This window comes from Microtus ochrogaster, assembly GCF_000317375.1.
Source record: "Microtus ochrogaster isolate Prairie Vole_2 chromosome 14 unlocalized genomic scaffold, MicOch1.0 chr14_random_1, whole genome shotgun sequence".
Lineage (NCBI taxonomy): Eukaryota > Metazoa > Chordata > Mammalia > Rodentia > Cricetidae > Microtus > Microtus ochrogaster.
The window spans coordinates 34,484,879-34,506,633 of NW_004949096.1; the positions used below are offsets into that span (position 1 = coordinate 34,484,879).

Here is a 21,755-nt window from a genome sequence, read left to right on the forward strand (position 1 = left end):
TACCTTCCAGTGACCTACTTCACCTCCCACCACTCACTACTCCCCACAACCTCTAACAGCAACCCGGTTGGGAAACAAGCCTTCAGCATAGGAGCCTTTTAAGACATTGCAGATCCAAGCACAAGTCTAACCGGGAAGCTGCAGGTCTTGGGATTCTGCAACTGTAATAAACTTTACTAATGAGTCATCTAATCTACGGCTTGACCTTTCCGAGCAGCAGCCAAATATACGCAACAGGACGGAGCCAATGGCGTAGAAAATTGCCTGCCTTCTAGCTGTGCTTCTCTGGTGGCCTCTGAGAATCCTCCCCGTCCCCAGGGCTTGCTGAAGAGCAGATGAGTAGTTTCCATTACCTTCCTTCTACTTTTCGATTTGGCAACATAGCCATTAAAAAGAATGCTATGACAACATTGTCTGCCCAGATAAACCCCCACGGATTTCAATTTGTGACCTAAAAACTTAGTAAATATTTAAGGTAGGAGGAGATTTCATTAGATTAGATTATTAAAGACCAGGAAATACAGGAAAGCTGAAATTGAGAAAATCAATTTTATATGGGCACAGTTTCCACTCCTGAAGAATGGTCAGACCCAATAAGATAAACTAAAACTTTGATGAAAAAGACTGTAACAGATTTAAAATATGACTAGTATATAATAAAGATCAAATTTAGAATTTTAAGCCAACAACCTTATCTAATCTTACCTAAAGCAACACAGTGTCATCTGAGGCATCTCTCCCTGCAAGGCCCCCATAAAGGACCCCGAGGACTTCAGATAGAAATCTGAGTGTTTTCTTGACGGCTTTGACCAACTATTTCTCTCTCCTGAAGAGTGCTGTCCTGCCCACTATTCAGCCTCATCTACAGCAGATTCTAGGAACAAGGGCTCTTATAATATTTAATAAATAGCATGAGGCCCCTGCCTGTGCCAAGTGTGATGCTGGTCCAACAGGGAGAACCGTGGATGAAAGTCCTGCACAGAAGCTGTGTCTGCAGAGACAGGCTGATGAATTGGAACTTCAGGAGTGTGGGAGACTGGAATGTTAGGTTGGGTGGGGTAACTAGCTTAAGTTCATTATCTCAGGCTAGTTTAGCCGTCCGAACAGCCATAGCTGCCTAGCTCCATGTTAATTATTATATGTTGTGACTACTAGATAAAATCCTTTTGGAACCTATTAACTTAGCAGACCACTAGAGTCCACCCACCCCAGAGCTAAGGATGTGATCAGACAGCGCTTTTGGGCCCCTGGAAAAATCTTCCCCCATCTCGTTGTAACCACTCTCTGAGGTGCCCGTCACTGCATTTTAAACTCACCTTAATTTATGACTTTCTTTGCTCTATAAAACTATAAAACTTCATGAAACGCATTTCACAATAGAACTTGGAATTTGGGGAAACCTAAAGCTGTGTTCTTATGCCACGGTCACTCAAAATGGCTCCAGAATAAACTATCTCTTCTTATTTCGTTTAAAAACAAAGCAAGCAAACAAACAGACAGAACCCCACAGAGGACCTAAGCTGTCCGCGAGGAAACAGCATCTACACTGTCAGCTCCTCCAGGGCCACACCTAAGAAGGGAAGACAGGGCAGCCACTGCCAACAACCCGCTGAGTTGTCACGGCAACCGTAACAGCCATGTGGGTGCCCTAGACCTTATCTTTGCATGTCAACCCAAGGAGAAACCACTGCCAAGAACTGTCCAGAAGAGAAGATAAATGCTATCCTTTTTGTTCTTTAAGAAATTTCACTAGAGATGGTGGCCTTGTCAGGAGAAAATAGAACATTTAAATTTAAGATTCATATCTCCTAATAAATATCTGAACATTAAGTGTTTCTAAAACATGTGTTTGAGAATGTGCTGGCCAGAATGACTGTGTGAATCTGGGCAATTTTAATGACACTGAAAACGGAACAAGGAAAGCTCTTACAGTACGGGGCACACCTTTGCCGCTACTTTTGACGCTGTTGATTCCTCCTTGAGCACGGAGGTGGTGTGTGCTCTTGGGTTCTTTAAGATAGTTGCCACGTTGAAGTCTATAGCTAAAACAAATAAACAAAGACTTTGACAAATTGTTTCTTCCTCCTTCACAAAAAGGCACTTTGCCCCATTTTTGCCTTTTCGTGGTGCCCCTAAGTATACACAGAAGGATAGAAGCACAGTTAGACAGAGAGTATTGTTAGAGCTGCCAAAGTGGAAAAGATAAATATTCTACTCATGAGTCTACTGAGCTAGGATTTAAAGTATGCTAAATTCAGTAATTTGTATTATGCCATTCTCAAGAAATCATTCTGCATGGTAAGTAACAAGGACTGAGACAGGTTTTCTGGATAAATTTTGACATTACACAACAGGAAATACTACACGTTGGCCTGATACTGCAGAGGCAGGTAAGTACTTGCTACTAAAAGAAGTTAAAGCACCTGGTCGCCATGCACTGCCACTGGAAATCAGGAGCAGATCCAAAGTAGCTCGGAATGACAATGGGCAACCGAGCTAAGAAATCACAGAAGTTTCAAAAATTTACTATTTTTTTGTATGTTTTAACATAAGCTATTTAGCCCAGGGCAAGCGTCTCTGGCCTCAGCTTCATGTGTGCTGAGATCCCAATTTTGAGGCTTTTCTAACACAGGTCTGTGAGCTCGTGGTTTCTGGTTTTCACTGAAGGTGTGAACATTGACGACAAAGGAAGCTCAGCTTTATGCCCACTCTCCTCCCACGGAAGCTCGGCTTTATGTCCACTCTCCTCCCACGGAAGCTCGGCTTTATGCCCACTCTCCTCCCACGGAAGCTTGCCATGAAGAGCGCCTGACAGCGGTTTGAGAACTGCTGTTAGCAGAAAGTACGTGTATTACCACCATGCAAAGAACTAACCTGGGGTGTTAATGAGAGATACAGCTTCTATGATAAGATTTTTCTTTTAATTTAATTTTATTTTTGGGTGTGTGTGTGTGGGGGGGTGGAGGTTGCAAGGGCAGAGGGCAGATACAAAAGGACAGGGTATAGTGTTTATTTGTGTTTTGATAAATAAAGCTTGCCTGAAGATCAGAGTGCTGGACTAAGCCACAGAGTGGTGGCACACACCTTTAATCGCAGGACTGAAGGCCACCCTGGGCTACACGAGATTGAATCTGTCTAAAAAGAGAAACAGAGCTCACACAAGCTCCCAGCACTTGGGATCACACACCTTTTATCCTAGCACTAGGGAGGTAGAGACAGGAGTGATATGGCTGGACAGAGAGAGGTATATAAGGGAAGAGGAGACAAGAGCTCATTGCAGTCTTTGGCACATTGAGGACAGGATCACCCCTTTGTCTGAGCCTCCGTAGAGGTAAGAACTCTCAAGGGGCTTGGCTCCTTTGTTTTTCTGATCTTCAGCTTGAACCCCAATATCTGTCTCTGCGTTGTAGGCAGAGCCTGCTCTTGCTTTTCCAGCTGCCCAGACCTGAATAATCACACAGAAACTATATTAATTGCAACACTGTTCGGCCAATGACTCAGACATATTTCTAGCTAGCTCTTACATCTTAAATTAACTCCTTTCTATTAATCTGTGCATTGCCACTAGGTTGTGGCTTACCGGTGCCAGTAGATTACTCATTTGGCAGCTACAGGGTGTCTCCTTGACCCCCCTGCCCCATACTCTCTTTATATAACTCTGTTCAGATTTTCTGCCTGGTTTTACTTTGGTAAGCCATTGGCCGAAACAGTTTTATTCATTAGTCAATGCTAATAAAGCATATTCACAGCATGCAGAGGGTACTCCCACATCACTGGGTCTTTATTAATCATATTCACAGCATGCAGAGGAGAATCCACATCACTGGGTCTTTAGTAATCATTTTACAAAATGAGATGAGAGGGATTGGACCCCATGAGGTGAAATCCACAAAGAATCAATAAAAACTTAAACTCCATGGAGTCTACCACTTGAAATGCACTGTAAAATACAGTAATTTCTTTTTTTGCATTTATTTATTGTATTTTGAAAATTTCACGCTTGAGTTCTGTGTTTGCATCATTTCTACCCTTTCCTCAGCCCCCCAACTCTTCCCACATTCCACCCCATGCCACCTCCACATTCTATCCCATTTTCATGAACTCTTCTTTGACTGCTGTTACATATATGCATATGTACATGCAAGTACAACCTGCTGACTCCATTTAGGAGAGCACAGCAATAGAGAGACCAGACATTTCTGAGACTTGCCTACCTGGGACAACAGCCTAGAAAGAGGATCAGTTTGCTCCACACACTGCCTCTCTGTTTTTCATGCAGGACTAAAGACTCTCTCTGCTCTGCAGGGAGAAAATAAAATCAAAGAGAATCCTCGGAAATTCCATCACCACAGATAACGCCAACCCTGGCTACTGGAAAGTTTTCCACTTACCCCAAGCTTGCAGCCCAAGCAGAGAAGCCATCTAGAGTCACCTTGGTAATTTTGCAGGGGAGAAAGAATTCACATGAACACTGGTCAGAACCAGGCTGCTGTGGCTGAATGCCACCCTGACAAGGGCCCTGCTGACTGAACTCATACTACTCTAGAGGTTCAAACCTAATCAAGGAAATGAAGCACTTCTACAGTGAGAACTTCAAAATGCTCGAGAAAGACACTGAAGAAGAAACCAGGAAGCAGAAAGGCCTCTGGTGCTTAGGAACTGGGAGAACCAATGTTGTGAAAAGTGGTTCTTACCGAAAGCAGTCTACAGATTCAATGCAAGCCTCATCAAAACGCTAACGCCATTCTTCACAGAAGCAGCAGAAGAAAGAACTATCTTAAAATTCATTTGGAAACAGAAAAGACCATGGACAGCAAAGCAATCCTGAGCGAAGAAAAGCTACTACTGAAGGGATCATCATCACTGATCTAAAGTCAGGTCACAGAAGCATGCTAAGAAAGTTGGCATGGTACTAACCCCAAACCAGAAGAAGACGAGATGTAGGTCTATTTATCTACAGTCACCTGACTTTGACAAGCTTGTCAAAGTACTCACTGGAGAGAAGACATTATATCAAGTAAGGTACAATGTGATCTATCAAATTAATCTATTTCTACTGAGTGTGAAATGCCTAAGTGTAGCTTCTTGAGCCTAAATCTACTATTTTCCTGTTCCTGTTCCTTTTTAAAATTCATATATTTTCTTAGAATTTATTTTGTGGATGGTGTGAAGAAGACTGAAAAGTTCAAGGGAGGTAAAGGTGTTGCGATCAGGCTGTGTTCTACTCTAACACGCTCTGCATCGTGTGAAACAGAAGTCTTTTAGCCTGTGCCCTGTCCTGTGGTACTCCACTAGAAGCAGCTTTTAACTCCATTTTGAGGGTGGAGGATGATTGGGCTTCTGTGTGGATGGGTAAACATGCCATCTGTCCTGCATCACTCACGTGACACAACTGATAGACCATTTATCCCTGGGGGTAGCAAGGGTTCTGCCCTATGAGCTTATCAGGGTGGATGGAGACTGTAGGGGTACATGAACATATTCAAATCGTATCAGGGGAGACCACATCCAAGAACTTACAGGTTGTGCCAAGCCAAAGAATGGGCACCTCTCTCTCGCCTGGACCCCACAGAGTGGTGGGGACCGAGCACCACAATGGCAAAGCCCCGCACAGACCTGTTAACAGACACCTCACATGTGCACTAAGAGCTGACAGGCAGAGAATTCCCGACTGTCTCTGGGGCTTTGGTTTGGCTCAGTCCCTGCTATTGATGTGACCCGCTCAATAGCAGTCTGCCCATCTGAACTCAGACTGCCCCTCTTTGAAAAAAGGCCCTAGTTTTGGTATCTACAGTTCTTTGCTCTTGACTCTGGCTCTCCTGTGGCCTGATTCTGTAGCAATAGCTTCTTCCTTGTGAGTAATTTAACACAGATGCTATTCGTATTTCTAAAATTTTGAACTGTGCTGTGGCCTCTTGACCTTATTTATAGTCATTCTGTCGAGTGAATGAAAGAAATAAAAGAAAGCTTGACTGCTCCTAGGCACAGTGGGGGCGGAGGTTGATTGTAGACATGGGGGAGAGCTTAGCTAGAGGCATTTGGAAGGGTTCAGAGTAGACATGACTGAGCTGGACCTTAAGAGGAGAGGTTTGGGGAGAGGGGAGAACCAGCCAAGAGGCCAGTGGAGAGTCAGGAGACCAAAAGGTAAAGGAGGTTGGTGTTAGGCAAAATGGCTGGATTATATATGGAAGATCAGCCAGGAGAAGTGAAAGCCCAGCCCAGCCCCTAGGCAGGAGATGGGGTATGGGGTATGCTAGCCAGTAGGACTCAGGGATGCTGGGAGAACCTGTATGCTAACAGGCACCTCTGCTAGCTGTCTGTCCTGGGTTTAAGACCTAGCATAAACCACATACATACATATTTATTCAATAAATTCTGACATTTAGGAAAGACATAAACATGGTCATCTGTTTCCAGTACAGTGCACTCAAGACAAAAGGATATAACTTTTAGTGGTCAGTTATTATAACTGATAACACCCATGCAGGTCATGCTTGTGGGAAATTAAGTATTTTTATAAAATTAGCGCGGCAAGAAAGAACGAAATGGTTGTATCGGAAATGAAACTTTCAAGATGAGAAAGGGAATATTTGTGGGCTGAAGTAATTAGAGAAATTTCTCTTAACAATTTGATTACACTTTCAGGGGTTCAGACATGGAAACAATTAAGCCAGTGGGTTTATATACGGGTGAGGCAGGGTGATCAGGCATTCAACCAGGAATGGAAGACCACCCTGGATGTGGCAATGGGTTCCTTTGGTAATGTCTTTAAGAATGTGAAGAAAAAGAAGAGCAAAGAGCATTAAGGCGAGAAGCTGTGCTAGTGTAAGAAGATTTTTTTAAAAATGTGCCAGGAAATAATGCATTGAATCCAAATCCTTGAGGGTGATTGAAAAAACTGGTGGGTAATTATAAGTTTATTTAAATACTATAGTTGCTTAACAAATGATCCGAGTGATGTGGTTTAATCCCTGAAGCCATAAGCTGTTGATGGCTCTAATGGTTTCAAAGTGTCATGAACTTCATCCCCTGTAGACTGTAAGGGAAAAAGGTAGCACAGTGGCTTATGGGATGTTGAAAGCAGTTCTGTCTCTTTGTGTCATCTAAGAATTCAAAATATTTGCCAGCTGAGAGCAGTCCTTTGCAAGAGCAGCCAGAATGGACCGGCCCCACCACCACAGAAATGAGGAACCGCAGAGCGCAGCTACCTCTACTGTAGAGGAAGCGTTTTTTTGAGTTCATTCAAAACCTTGAAGCTCTGAAGTCAAAGTGATTAGATTTTCACTTTGGTGAGGTTAGTGCTGTGTATACTTTACATAAGTAAAAAATGATTTTCCTCTAAAGTGGATGTGGACGGGCCAAAGCCGGAGAGGAAGCTGTCTCAGGAGTTTACTGCACTGTCCCCTCCATGTGACTGGGAAGCAGAGGGTGCTGTGGTTCACCCCTATCGTTTCCTCTTTGTCTGGAGCCATTGTGTTCTAATGGGAACAGGGCTAGCAGAGGTCTCAGTGACGCAGTGCTGGTCCCCCACTCTCTCACCATCGTCTTCCCATCAGAATGTTTACTGTAAGTCAGACCTCTGCACCGAACAAAGAGGAGGCATTTGATTCCATTATTTTAGAAAATAAATTATAGACTCTCAAACTCTTTTCCATGGGTGGATTCCCAATACTCCCCACTAACAATATGCCTTAAAATAAGCCCATGCTCCAAGATCAAATTTGAAAAATTTGTTTCTGCTTTTAATTAAACCCAGCTCTTTGTCAGTGAATGAGAAATTAACAGTTAAAATGAACGACTAGAAGAAGAATGGGCTCTTCTAGGCTGGTAATCCTAAAGGCTTTTGATCTGGCTACCACTAAGCTGCTGCCCTGAATGTGGGGACCCAGAGAATCCAAACTTAATGAAATCAATCACGCCAGGGAAGGGGCACCACCAGAAGCTCCATTTTCAAGGCCACAAGACACCGAGAGGATTTATGGAGAGGTTGGAATTAGTTGGTGCCTTGGGAAGCCCGTCTTTCCTAATGGTACTTCCTCGGGAACAAAGACTAAGCCCTACTACATGATCCAAGCACCAATTTTACTTAAAAATAATTGGAGCCACTGTTTTATAGTGGAAAAGTGCATGGGAAAGAGCACATCAGCACACAGAGCTGTTCTTTAGACATCAAATGGCCTAAGAACCACCAGGGAATCTTGAAAACACATTCCTTCACACTAACAGAGTTAATGGGTCTGTGCCTTATAACCTCCCAGGTGTCGGTGATGCTGCGGAGTATGGAGCCACTGTTTGGGACAGGAAGGGGACACTGCAGAGACGAATCATTATTTCCAATAATGTCACTTGAAATTGGCTTCCCGTGTGAAATTAAAACATTGGCACCGATCTCCTAAGATCCCCCGGAGAAGTAAATGGAATTACATTTGAGAAGTGCAGGACAAAGCTGACCTTTGATTTGAGCACAGAAGAGAGAGCTGAGGGTATGGTAGTCAATGGGGAGCAGGCAGATTTGTGGAGACTTGGAGAGTGCAGTAGTCAGTGAGGACCAGGCAGTTTTCATGGAGATTTGCTCCACCTTCCTCATTGAAATGGAAAACAAAATTATCTTCAAAGCCAAGAATAGAGCTTTGAAGAAATAGTTTTCTCACTGCTGTGATGGGCAATTTAAAGAAAGGAGAGTTCGTTTTACTTCACGTTTTAAGGTACAGTCTTCAAAGTCACCATGGCAAGGAAGTCATCACAGCAAAGTGGCTTTAAGTAGCTGTGGTCGGGAGCAAGATGCCTCTGGTCACCTTGCAGAGACAGACAATGCTTGTGTTCAGCCCTTCTCCCTCGAATTCAGTCTGGGACCCTCGTTTAGGGCTTAGTGCTTCCAACACTTCCCCGTTGCTTCTTGAGTCTAAAGTGCTTGCCTGTGTGTTTTCAGGCCGGGCTTTGGTACCTGCGAGTTCACACCGTGCCTCTCTCCACCCCTTCAATGCCACCCTCTCCCTCCACTCTTGTTTCCTTGCAGCAGTTGCATGATCCTATTTTTTCCGTTGCTCTATTTTTAACTTTCCCAGACACTTTGCTTTAGATTTGTTTTTATAAACAAAAACAAAAAACCCCCCAAAAACAGTCTTTAGTGGATTCTGCAGAGCTAGTTCAGGACAGAGAGAAACCCTGTCTCAAAATAAAGGAAAGAAAAGAAAAGAAAAGAAAAGGAAAAGAAAAGAAAAGGAAAAGGAAAAGGAAAGGAAAGGAAAGGAAAGGAAAGGAAAGGAAAGGAAAGGAAAGGAAAGGAAAGGAAAGGAAAGGAAAGGAAAGTTAAGTTCAGCCCAGGATGTTTCAGTGGTCAGCTAAACAGTAACCAGTACTGAGAGCCTTGGAGATGCATGAGCTATCAGTTGCGCCTGCACGGGGGTGTGTGCTTGCCTGGGGAAGTCTACTTGCTCAGATCTGTTGATGCACCAGCAAGGCAGGAGAGCAGTCAAACTCCTGCCACTCTCAGGATGAGAAAATCCAGAGTTTTAGGAATGTTTTGACCCCTTCTTAGCTTCAGGCCAAACCTGTGATAATTTTGCTACTGAGTGATGTCTTAGTTCCTCAGATCATTGGAAATTTGTGTATGTTTGTGACCCATATTGATCAGACACAATGGCAGCTAATTTTGACCAAGTTACTAGCGTCTGTGGTCATATGGAAGGCTGGGACGGCTCTGGGTTAGAATCATACGAAGGTTATGTGAGGTTCTCTTACGTCAATCAAAGCAAAGTCCCTTGAATACCTAGATTTTTACCCCTTAAGATATAAACAGGTCTTACTGTCCAGGGATGGCCAAGTCTATTTCACTATGAGTTCCACAAACACACATGCAGAGTTCTCAGATGTTTGCAGGCTCTTGTGTGCATCTGTCTTCCCATGTACCAGCAACAGCAGGTGTCTGCTCTTCTCTGGGAGGTATGGATATACCACCCAAAGGCTGCCAGTGCTCCAGACACAAAGAGATTGCACTTCCTAGGCAGGGCAAGTGTGCACACCCTTCGTTAACTCTCAGGACCATTCAATTCTCTTACAGAGGAAACAGCAAAGGCACACTTTCAAATAGGAAGCTTGATAGCCACTACTTCATTAAACAGTGCTGAGTGTCAAAAAAAAAAAAAAGATACAAACAGGATTATGATACTGGCAGTTAAAAAATCAGACACAATACATCCAAAGACTAGAACTGACAGGACCTGTGTCTCCAAGACTGAGGACCCACAGGTTCTTTATTAAAAGCCAAGGAAGTCCATGGACCCAAGGAAGGAAGAACCAGCAGTGGGCTGAACTTCCTAATCCTGCAAGACCTGTGTCTCCAAGACTGAGGACCCACAGGTTCTTTATTAAAAGCCAAGGAAGTCCATGGACCCAAGGAAGGAAGAACCAGCAGTGGGCTGAACTTCCTAATCCTGCAAGACAGGTCTGATCCGTTTTACTGATGACTCAGCAAGTCATGGTGGTTTAATATCTCATCTCTAATGGGGAAAGGCAGACATTTCTGTTGGAAATTCATTGTCTTACTTTTCTATTCATGTGAAGAAACAGCATGATCAAGGCACCGCATGCATTTAAGGGGGCTTGCTTAAAGTTTGAGAAGGTTGGTCCATGAATGTCATGGCAGGAAGCAGGCAGGCATGGCATGGGGACCAGTAGCTGAGAGCTTGACCTCCTGATCCACAGGCAGTGAGAGATTCTGGGCCTAGCTTGTGCTTTTGAAATTTCAAAGACCACCCCCAGGTACATCCCTACTCCAACAAGGTTATATCTCCTAATCCTTCCAAACAGTTTCACTCACTGGGGACTAAGCATTTGAGCAAAAAAGCCTCTGGGGGGTCGTTCTCATTCACGTCACACACTCATCTACGGGCACAATAGCTTTTTATATAGTGTTTACTATACATTGAGTTTATAGGGCAAGCAAAAACCATGGGAGTAACAAACACATAGATGATACATGTTATCAGACTGCTGTCTTTAGTTTTGCAGACAAGGGACTTTAACACACTGAAAATTTGTTCAGTACATCAGTAGGCTAAGTGAACAAATTGACAGAAAATGGAAAATTTCATTAATATAATTTATAAAAAAGGAAATAAAATATAAATAAATATATCTTTTGGAATTCATAGTCTATCTGAAATTAAAAATTCTTCCAGTGTGTTTGACAGAAGAAGGTGGGATCACCAAACTTCAAGTATGTACACAGAAAATACCCACAGAGAACCAAAACACTGCAGAGATTGTGACAGAACTGGAACCCTGAAGAAAATGAGGGATGGTTAGGGCACAATGATATCCCAAGGGATAATGACAGATTAGTTCCCAGGACTGATGAAATATGCTTGCTCTCAGATTTAAGAAGTGTAACAAGCATTGTGTGTTTGTGGGGGATTATCTTGCTTGTTAATTGATGTGGGAAGACACAGCCTACTGTGAGAGGCACCATTCCTTAGGCAGAAAACCCTAAACTCTATGAATGGAGAGATCAAGCTGAGCAGCAAGCAAACAATATGCATGCATTCATTTCTCTCTTCCCTTGAGTGTGGACCTGACTAGCTACTTGAGTTCCTGCCTTGACTTAAATGTAAAAATGAACTGTAACCTGGAATTGTAAGATAAATAAACCCTTTCCTCCTCTAAAAAAAAAAAAAGAAGTGTAACAAATTCTAAGGAGGGTTGTAACCAGAGACAACTTGTTTGTTTCCCGGCTGCCCAGACCCAAATAATCACACAGAAAAGATATTAATTACAACATTGCTTGGCCAACAACTTAGGTGTATTCCTACTTAACTCATATCTTAAACTAACCCATTTCTATCAACCTGTGTGTCACCATGAGGCTATGGTAACTGGGCAAAATTCTGGTGTCTTTCTCCTTTAGCAGCTACATGGCCTTTCCTTGACTCCACCTACTCTTTCTCTATATCCATCTTCAGCCTACAGGCCCATGGTATCTGGCAGACTTTTCATTGAAGAAGGAAATTTGAAGATCTGTTATGCCTTGTAATGGCAAAGTTCATCAGTTGCTTTCTTCTGTGTCCTGCAGAATGTCTGGAAGTTTCTCCTATGAAGCAGGAACTCTGAAGGACAATTCCATCTTTTGGAAAGTTCAGCAGTCACTTTTCTGTGGGTCCTGCATGTCCAGTTCATACAGCATACCATCAAGCAGTCCAGGCTAGAAAAGTTTCTTGCCCAAATGGCTACCCTTGTCACATTAAACACAAATTCCATGATGAATTTTATTTAATGCCCACCAACTTCTCTGAAGTAATTGGTACTTCCAGAAGCAGACATGTCTCATTGTTGAGAAAAGTCTAAGTTCTTAAAACATTTTAAATGCCATATTCTGTAGGTCTTTGAAGTGTTGAAGATTATCTAGCTGAAATATATCTTCATATATCTAGAAAGCCTGACTAACATGACAAAAGTTGGATTATTATAGATGACTATCTATTAATCTGTATTTTTTAATTATACACTACATTTTTAAATGAACTGCACAAACACAATACCTTAAACAAGAGCAGAAATACATATACAAAGTGTAATAAATCAAACTTTAATTTGTGTCAATAGGACAAAGTCCATACCAATGTAAAGTATTGATCTCTATATTATATCTCCCCACTTTTTTAGAGATTGACTGTGACCATTAGTCTCTTATAACCAACCCCCTTTAAATGAAAACAAACATTTATAAACAATCATTTTTGGGAATTTGAATGTAGTTTTCTTTATGCTGTTTGTTGGGTGAAGTATATTTAGGGTTCACAGAGACCTATTGGGGGGTTCTTGTTCCTTCAAACCACATTAGCCTAGAAAGAATTCACAGGTTTCATCTTCTGTGGAAATAAAAGCAGAACCTCTTTTCCAAAGTGACATATCCTTAGACTCAAATATTGAAGTCAAGATACCTTTAAAAAAAAAAATATATATATATATATGTTGATTTAGCTTAAGAGTCCCCATAAACAAATGTCTCTCTGCAGTCAAAAAAAATTCAAAGAAAACACAATAATATATATAATCCAGACTCTCTGCATATAGTCCATTTTTACATGGCTTATTTTTCTTTAGTTCTTTAATCTGTCTGTACTCTTTTATACTACTTTTACTGTCTCTTTAAAGACTTTGTTTTATTTTTTAAAATAATTTACCTTTTTATAGCTATCTATATTCTTTTTTTCTCTCTCCCAAGTCTATGCACATTTTAAACACATTCTGACCCACTCAGAGATTTATTTCTGTGTGAATCTGTATTTATTGTGTATCTGTAATCATGTTCTGCCCAGAGTGCCATTTTTTTTTTCTAACTGCTAAGCAGGTATGCCTAGGACCAACTCTGTGGCCCTGCCTGTTGGCTTCACCCCGTTCAAAATGTGGAGGTAAGTTCACCACCTCTGCTAGCCATGCTTACCACCCTGTTTCCAGGGACTCAGTGGATCTATGTTGCTATTAAGCAACTGCAGCACTCTTCTCACAAGCCCCATTAAGTGCAGGACCTCCTGAAAGAGCCAGAATTAGTGCTGCCAGCACGAACAAAGAAGCTTCTGTTAAAGAAGCCATGCAGTTTTTGCTGCTAATGCTGAGTTAGGAAACCTTTTCTTAAAGAAGCTTCACCTCTGTTTGCCTCTAGCAAACAAAGCCTATCTGAAAAAAAAAATGCAGCTACCAAGGAACTATGCTTGGCCCCTGTTTTTGTGGGTCTAGGAGCCCTGTTTTTTTTTTCCTTAAGTTTTTTTAAACCTTATGTGGATCCATGCTCCAGACAGTGGGCACTATTTGTAAAAGGAGACTGCTCATTCATTTCCAGGCCACCCAGACCCAAAAAATCACATAGAAGCTATATTAATTACAACATTGCTTGGCCAACAACTTAGGCATATTTACACCTAGCTCTTCTATCTTAAATTAATTCATTTCTATCAATATGTGTATTGCCATGAGGCTGTGGCTTACTGGGCAAGCGTCTTTCTCCTTCAGCAGCTACATGGCATCTCCCTGACTTCACTTACTCTTTCTCTATATCTCTTTCAGCCCGGCTATATTCTGCCCTGCCATAGGCCAAAGTAGCTTCTTTATTAACCAATGGTAATAAAACATATTCACAGCATATTCCCACATCAGAGACTAAAGATAACCAACCATGCTTGCCTCATACTCATATCTAGAAATTAGAGATGAAGCAGAAAATTCCAAAACAACAGAAGGAAAAAAAGACAGAGCACTAACTCGAAAAGTGGAGGAAGAGTCTTCAACAACCGTAATGGAAAGTACCTGTAAGCATCAACCCAAAAACAAAGAAAAAATTTACTCTCACTCTAGAAACACGTGCTCTACAAAACACCCTTTCAACGTGAAAATCAAACACAAAGAAACCGAGACTCAAAGCAGGGGATGGAGCACTCCAGACTTTTGAACCTTTCTGAATTAGTAGTCCCGTTCCCCAAAGCCTAACACCATTGCCTTTAATTGAAAAACGGACAACCTCCTTGTCTCTTGCCTCTTTGTTTAGAAAACAGGAATAGCTATCTAAGCTACCCAAATAGAAAGCTTTAGTGTGATGATGATAAAACTCCTTACTAACTTATGTCCTCAGACAAAGGCATCCCGTAGATAAATGCCACCACAGTTGGGTTGCAGCTACCTGCTGCTGCACGGGACCCCTTCCCAGCTGCAGCCCTGGCAATCGCTTTGCTTCCTGAGTGTCATAGACAGATGGCCCCATGCTGCCTGTAGCTGCTATTTTATATAGCAGTGCCTGGAAGGTCAGAAGACTGCGTGGCGTGCCCTGGAAATGCAGTTACAGACAGTTATGAGCCACTGTGTAGTTGATGTGGACTGAATCTGGGTCCTTTGGAAGAGTAGCCAGTGCTCTTAACTGCCAAGCCATCAGCGCCTCAGCCCCTTGGAAATATTTTTTCATTCTGCTGCAGTAATTTTTTCAGGGAATGTCTATAGTCGGCAAGCCTTTGAAATTCTTGTATGCTTAAAGATATTTCAACTTCATCTGAATGACAGTTTGGTGTCTATTTTTTGTTAATATTTTGGATCTCCTTAAAAACAAAACAAAACAACAACAAAACCCACAGCATTGTTTTCTGAAGACATAATATCATGTATGACCAGAGTTCCTTAAGACATAATTTGCAATAACTTTAAGTTTTGAAATATTCATCATTTTCTCTTTATCGTGTGACAGCAGATGTTTTGCTGACATGGAGGTCTTTACTGATTCAGCTAGGTCCTTGATGAGTCATACCAATCTTTTGCTTTTATGGTTTTGCTCAAATTTGGAAAGTCTCATTTCCTTCCTTTTCCATCATATTTTCTTCCTGGAGCGATGACCCATTACCCAAGATTGAAATTCTATAAGAATATATTTATTTTATATATAATATATAACAAATATATTCTGCCTCTTAGTATTTTTGCTCAACTTATGAATGTGGTAACATTCCAATCATTGATCCACTATCTAGCTATAACAATTCTATTACCTAATCACTCTGCTAAGTTATTTACTCAGTCATAAAGTTATTGATTACTAAGAACTAGTGTTTGCATAATTTCTTTATTAGTATGAGCTTTTAAAAAACATAACAAAATTTCAAATAAACTCCATGGAAGCAAGAACTATGCCGTTGCTTTTTTCCTTCTGGGAATGGAGAGTTCGGTGGCATTTAGCACTGAAGTTCAGAGTTTCATATATATTAGAAAATGTACAGGGAATATTAGTTCAATAAAAAATGTAGAAATGTAGAAATTCTGGCAAGAAATTCTGAAACGCTTTATACTGCAATCACCAGATATCACAAAGGTTGCTTTATTTCTTCATTATGCCCTCTCTCTCATCCTCACCTGTATTATTAAGTTTGAGATTGTAAATTACTGGCAAAAGTTTCTCTTGAGGTAGGTAGTTTTTCTTCTAAGTGAGCTTTTCCCCAGTTAGAGCTTTCTCCAATGAGTTCTCTGCATGTGGCCTGTTACACATTCGAGGTCATTGCAGCTAGCTTGCTTTGCTCTAGAAGGGGCGGGTCCACTGCTGTCACTCATCACCTCCTTCATCAAAATGAATTCTGTATTGAAGACAACTGTGGCTTGGAGCTCAGATTCCAGACCAGTTTCCATCTAAATATCTCAATTTATTTCAAACTTTATTATCTGAATTCTGTTCAACTTTGATTCCTCATGTAAGAAATGACAATAAAGGTATAGTCATACTGCTATAAAAAAAGCTCTTTTTCTCTCTCATCTATTTATCTCATCGCCTGAACAAAGACTAAAAATAGGAGGAGTACATTATGCTTAGAAATTTGCCCCGCATGCATTAAACGCTCTGTAAACACTGTGCACAAACAAGACACGCTGTGTTAGTCTCCTGTTTCTTACCACATCCATCCAGCTGTTTATTAGGTCTGCTCACGCTCTCTCCCTCCCCTTGTTGCAATCTCCTCCCTGCTCACCCGCTCCCAAGAGGCTCTAGTTCAGCTGCACCTAGAGTGCTACCTTAGAATGATTTGATTAATACAGTGATTAACAGCAGTGTCAGATTTCTGCTTCACTTTGGGTTTTGCTTTTGTACCTAAAGTCCCCTACTTTTCAGATTCCTTCAACAGTAAATTAGTAGTTTATTACTCTCTTTTCATATATGACAGACACAAAGAAGCTAAGTAATTTGCTCGTGTCTCATAATCAATAGCAATTATGCAAATTTGGGTTGTCTGGCTCTGATTTATATCATCCTGCAGTTTATTCACAGATCACCCATTCCTTCTGACGCCACCCACTCCCTCTGGAAGGGCCATGCAGACATCTTCGAGCTCTGTGGGAGCTCTCAACACCTCTCTTATTGCCCATTTATTCCTCCTTAGTAATCTTGATTATTTTTTTAAAACTTCATTTTTCACTTCATGACTTTACTATCTCGTTCCCTTTGCTTTGCATGTTATTCAGTTTGGCCCTCTCTAGACAAACTGTTGCTTAGAGTGAATCGTTTTCCGTGTTTAATCTCCAAGCTCTCTCACGTGAAAGCAAGTTTCCAAGTGTTAACTTGCCTTCAGTGATGACCCACACCAACCTTCCTGCCTTCAGTGATGACCCACACCAACCTTCCTGCCACAGGCTTTTCTTTTACTATGAAACAAACAAACAAACAATTTGCCAAGTCAGACTACACAAACAACTCTTCAAACAGTTTGTATAAAGGTCTAAATTACCAGAAGTTGCATCATTATGGGTTATTATTTGAGAATTGTTTGCCTTCTATAATATGGAGCTGTTCTCAGAAGAATCCCAATTATAATAGAAAACAGATTTTTTTTTCAAAAAGGCTGAAAATAAGGACAAATTGCAAAACTAATATAAGAATAACTTAAGGAGATCCCTAAAAACCAGAACAGTACGGGTATGAGAGAAAAAGTGTGTGTGTGTGTGTGTGTGTGTGTGTGTGTGTGTGTGTGTGTGTGTATGTGTGTGTGTGACAGTAGAAGATGTGGGTGGGGAGAGGTCAGAATTTTAAAATGCAGAGGGAAGGATGAGGTGAACTTGCTGAGCAGTAACAACAATGGCTATCAGCAAATCAGAGTCACAATTTAAATTATACCTAGGAAATCAAGGGAGTGGAAAACAGAGAAAAGAGATGGTCTCTCAGTTTAGAAGACACAAGTTGAGTCTAGGAGCATGAGGACTCAATAAAATCCTATTAAGTCCAAATATGAAATGTTGTAAGTAATGGTAAAGTGACCCAGACATTTTATATATTGTGAATATTTACTTTTTGAAGAATAGTAAGAACAGTGAGTAATAATTTGATAATTTTGAATCTGCTACCTATTTTTTTAATATTTGATGCTTACTTTGGAAATAAACTATATCAATATACCATGATATACAGCATGCTGAGTGGAATAAAATGGAACAGAAGGAATGGGGAAGACAAGGAAAAGAAGGGAAGAATTGAGCATAAATAATTATCACTTTAACTAGTCTTTAATTGAACTCTTTAGCTATGCTAAAAAACAAAATTATAGATTTTAATTTTACTGATCTGAGGCAAAAATGACATATTGGATATTACTCAAAAGATGTATCGTTTTTAGGGTCACTTAATATATAGTGAAGTTTCATGTACTAGAGTCTCTTGGTTTGGGCCCATTTCAGCCTTTCCTTCTACCCCATATCCATTCTTTTGTGACTCCTGCTTAACCATAGAACCACTTTCTACTAGGGATCCACACTAGGCTGGCATACAGAGACCCCCTAACCACCACACTTGGCTAGGATCCAGAGTGGGCAACAGCAATCAAAGAATGGAGCACCCACCCAACAAAGATAAGACCAGATATCTTCAAACATCACAATTCCAGATGCCCAGATCCCAGAGCAAAAGCACAAACACAAACAGTCAACACAATAAGCTTCTCCAGAAGCCAGCGACCCTACTGCAATAGGCCCTGGGGAAAGCAACTCAGCAGAAGCACAAGCCAAGGACTTGGAAATAGCAAGTGCAACTAGGTACAAGGACCTCAATGAGGATCTGAATACATGTCTTGATGAAGACCGTGAAAACACGAACAGTTGAACAAAATAATGAAAACATCCAAGACACAAAAATAGAATTTAACAAAGAAATAGAATCACTAAAGAAAACCCAAACTCCTATAAAGCTGGAAATGAAAAACTCAACAAGCCCCTCAGAGGTAAGCCACACAAACGGATCAAAAGACATGGAAGAGAGGATGTGAGGTCTTGAAGACAAGGTAGAAGAAATGATAGCTCAGTCAAAGAAAATGTTAAATCTAAAAATATCCAGGCACAAAACAACCAGGAAACTTACGAGGTCATGGAAAGACCAAACCTACAACGAACAACAGGGATAGTGGAAGGATCCAAAACCCCAGATCAAAAGCACAAAAAGTATTTTAAACAAAATTATATAAGAAAATTCCTCCAATCTAAAGAAGTTGCCTATAAAACCATAAGAGGCATGCAGAACACCAAATAGGACCAGAAAAGAAATTCCTCATGGTGCATAATAATCAAAACACTAACTATACACAACAAAAAGGGCCAGAGGGGAAAGGTAACAAGACATATTTAAATGCAGGCCCATTATAATAACATGATTTTTTTTCAGTTGGAGACTCTGAAAGTCAGGAGGGTCTGGATAGATATTCTACAAGTTCTAAGCGACCATGGATGCCAGTTCAGACTGGCAAAACTAGGAACCACAGTTGGCAGAGAAAGAAAAACACTTCATGACAAAAACAAATGAAAGGAACTACTGGCCACCAAGCCAGCTCTACAGAAGACACTAGAAGGAAAACATCAGTCTGAAGGGGTTAACTACACCAAGGGGACTCAAGAAGTAAACAATCCCAGAAGAGTCAGTCGAAAGGGGGCGGGGAGACCTACACCACTACAACCAAACAGGAGCCAACATTAATTCCTCATTAATGACTCTCAGAATTAATGGTCTCAATTCCACAATAAAACAGCACAGAGTAACAGACTGGATTAGAAAAGGGATCTTTCTGTTACATCCAAGAAGCACACCTACCACCAAAACCAGACGTCACCTTAGGGTAAAAGGATGGGAAGGTCTTCCAACTAAACAGACCCAAGAAGAAGTAAGGCATACAGCTATTTTAATATTTGACAAAATAGACTTCAAGCCAAAACTAACCAGGACAAATAAAGACACTGCATATTCATTAAAGCAGTGGTTCTCAACCTTCTAATGCTGCAATCCTTTAATACTGTTCCTCGTGTTGTGGTGACCTTAACCATAAAATTATTTTCATTGCTGCTTCATAGCTGTCATTTTACTGCTCTTATGAATTGTAATGTAGATATCTGATAGACAAGATATATGGTACGCAATTCCTGTGAAAGGGTCGTTCAACCATCAAAGGAGGCTGAGAACAAATACATTAAAGGAAAAATTCACTAAGAGGTTATTTCAAGTCCAAATATTTATACACCATCAGAAATTCACACAAATCCATAAAAGAAAAGACATAGTGACCCTGACTAAAATCACATATTGACCCTAACACAGTGATAGTGGGTGACTAATGTACCCCACTCCAGCCAACAGACAGGTCATCCAGACAAAAACCAGAAAAATGCTGGAGCTAACTGGCATCATAAATCAAACGAACCTAATAGGCATCTACACAATAGTCCACCCCAACTATAAAGAATGTGTGCTTTCTCAGTAGCTCATGATGCTTTCTCCAAAACTGGCCACACATTATGATACAAGGCAGACTTCAACAGATACAGGAAACCTGAATTCACACCCATAGCCTATCTGACCACCATGAAGGAGCAACAATAGAAACAGCAGAAAGTATACAGACTCATGGAAGCTGAATAACTCACAACTGGATGAAAATTGGGTCAGGACAGAAACCAAGAAGCAAATTAAAAATTGTTTAAGAATTGAATGAAAATAAAACACAAATGAAAACATTATTTTTTAAGTAATAAGAAAAAAAGAGTTTGGAATTTGTTAGCATTCAAATGGAGTTTGGTTGAAGTCAGTCTTCTGCTTTGTTGATGCTTCCAAGGTTACACGAAGTTCTGTGCTGCAGCCATTGCCATGGGAGGTTCAGAACGATTAAGAGAGAAAGTGAAACACGAATAATAAAAACCAGGAGACAGATACTGGGGTTCAAGCTGAAGGTCAGAAAAGCAAAACAGCCAAGCAACTAGAAAAATCTTATCTTTACCAAGGCTGGGCGACTGCAGACTGAGCCCTGAGCCTCTGTCTCCTGTTTTTTCCCCTCTAGTGCTGGGATTAAAGGCGTGTGACTCCCTGGTACTGGGATTAAAGGTGTGAGCCACCACTACCTGCACCTGTTTCTACATTGATTTTGTGTAGCCCAGGACGGCCTTGAACTCACAGAGCTCCATCTGCCTCTGTCTCCCAAATTCTGGGATTAAAGGTGTGTGATACCACTGCCTGGCCTATATGACTGACTAGTAGCTGTTTGCGTTCTGTTCTTCAGGCAAGCTTTATTTATTAAAATATAAAAGAAATATCATTACAGAAAGGCAACTGTCAAGCATCTTTCAGTAGTTTTGTATCTATTTTTCTAATTTAAATATATGCTGTATTTTCCATATTCTTTTACAGATTTGGTTGAGCTTCATCTACTATTATTTACCATGTGAATAGTGCTTGGTATTAGTGAACAATATCCCTTTAAAAAGGATTTTACTTTTGAGAACTGGGGAGATGGTTCAGCAGATAAGGGCACTGGTTGCTCTTCTAGAGGACCTAGTTTAGGCCCTCAGAAACCACATGGTAGCCCACAACCATCTGTAGCTCCAGTTCTAGGAGAGCCAACACCTTCTGGCCTCCACAGGCACTGGACAAATGTGTGGTACACAGACATACATGAAGGCAAAAAAAAAAAAAAACCATCGGTCATCACCATCATCATTAGAATAATAATTTTAAAACATTTATTTTACATTTAATTATGTGTATGCATGTGTGTTTGCGTGTTTTAATTATATGTGTGTGCTTGGGAGGAGTGAGTGGCTTGTGTCCATGTGAGTGTATGTGTTCACAGAGGTCAGAATCTGTGTTGGATCCCCTAAAGCTTGAGTTATTGTTATATATTGACAGGAGTGCTGGGAATCGAGCTTGGGTCCTCTCCATGAATGGTATGTGCTCTTAACCCCTGAGCATCTCTCTAGCCCCATTTCTTTTAAAA

The 21,755-nt window shown here is 41.0% G+C and overlaps 1 protein-coding gene across 1 annotated transcript in view; it reads right to left on the bottom strand.

The window, feature by feature from the left end:
• The window catches only part of Fam227b (family with sequence similarity 227 member B), a 151,739-nt gene that overhangs the window by 21,702 nt on the left and 108,282 nt on the right, over positions 1-21,755 (bottom strand). Inside the window, exon 12 of the mRNA XM_013352645.1 lies at positions 1,945-2,042. Coding sequence (XP_013208099.1) covers positions 1,945-2,042 — 98 coding nt within the window. The remainder of the gene's footprint in view (positions 1-1,944; positions 2,043-21,755) is intronic.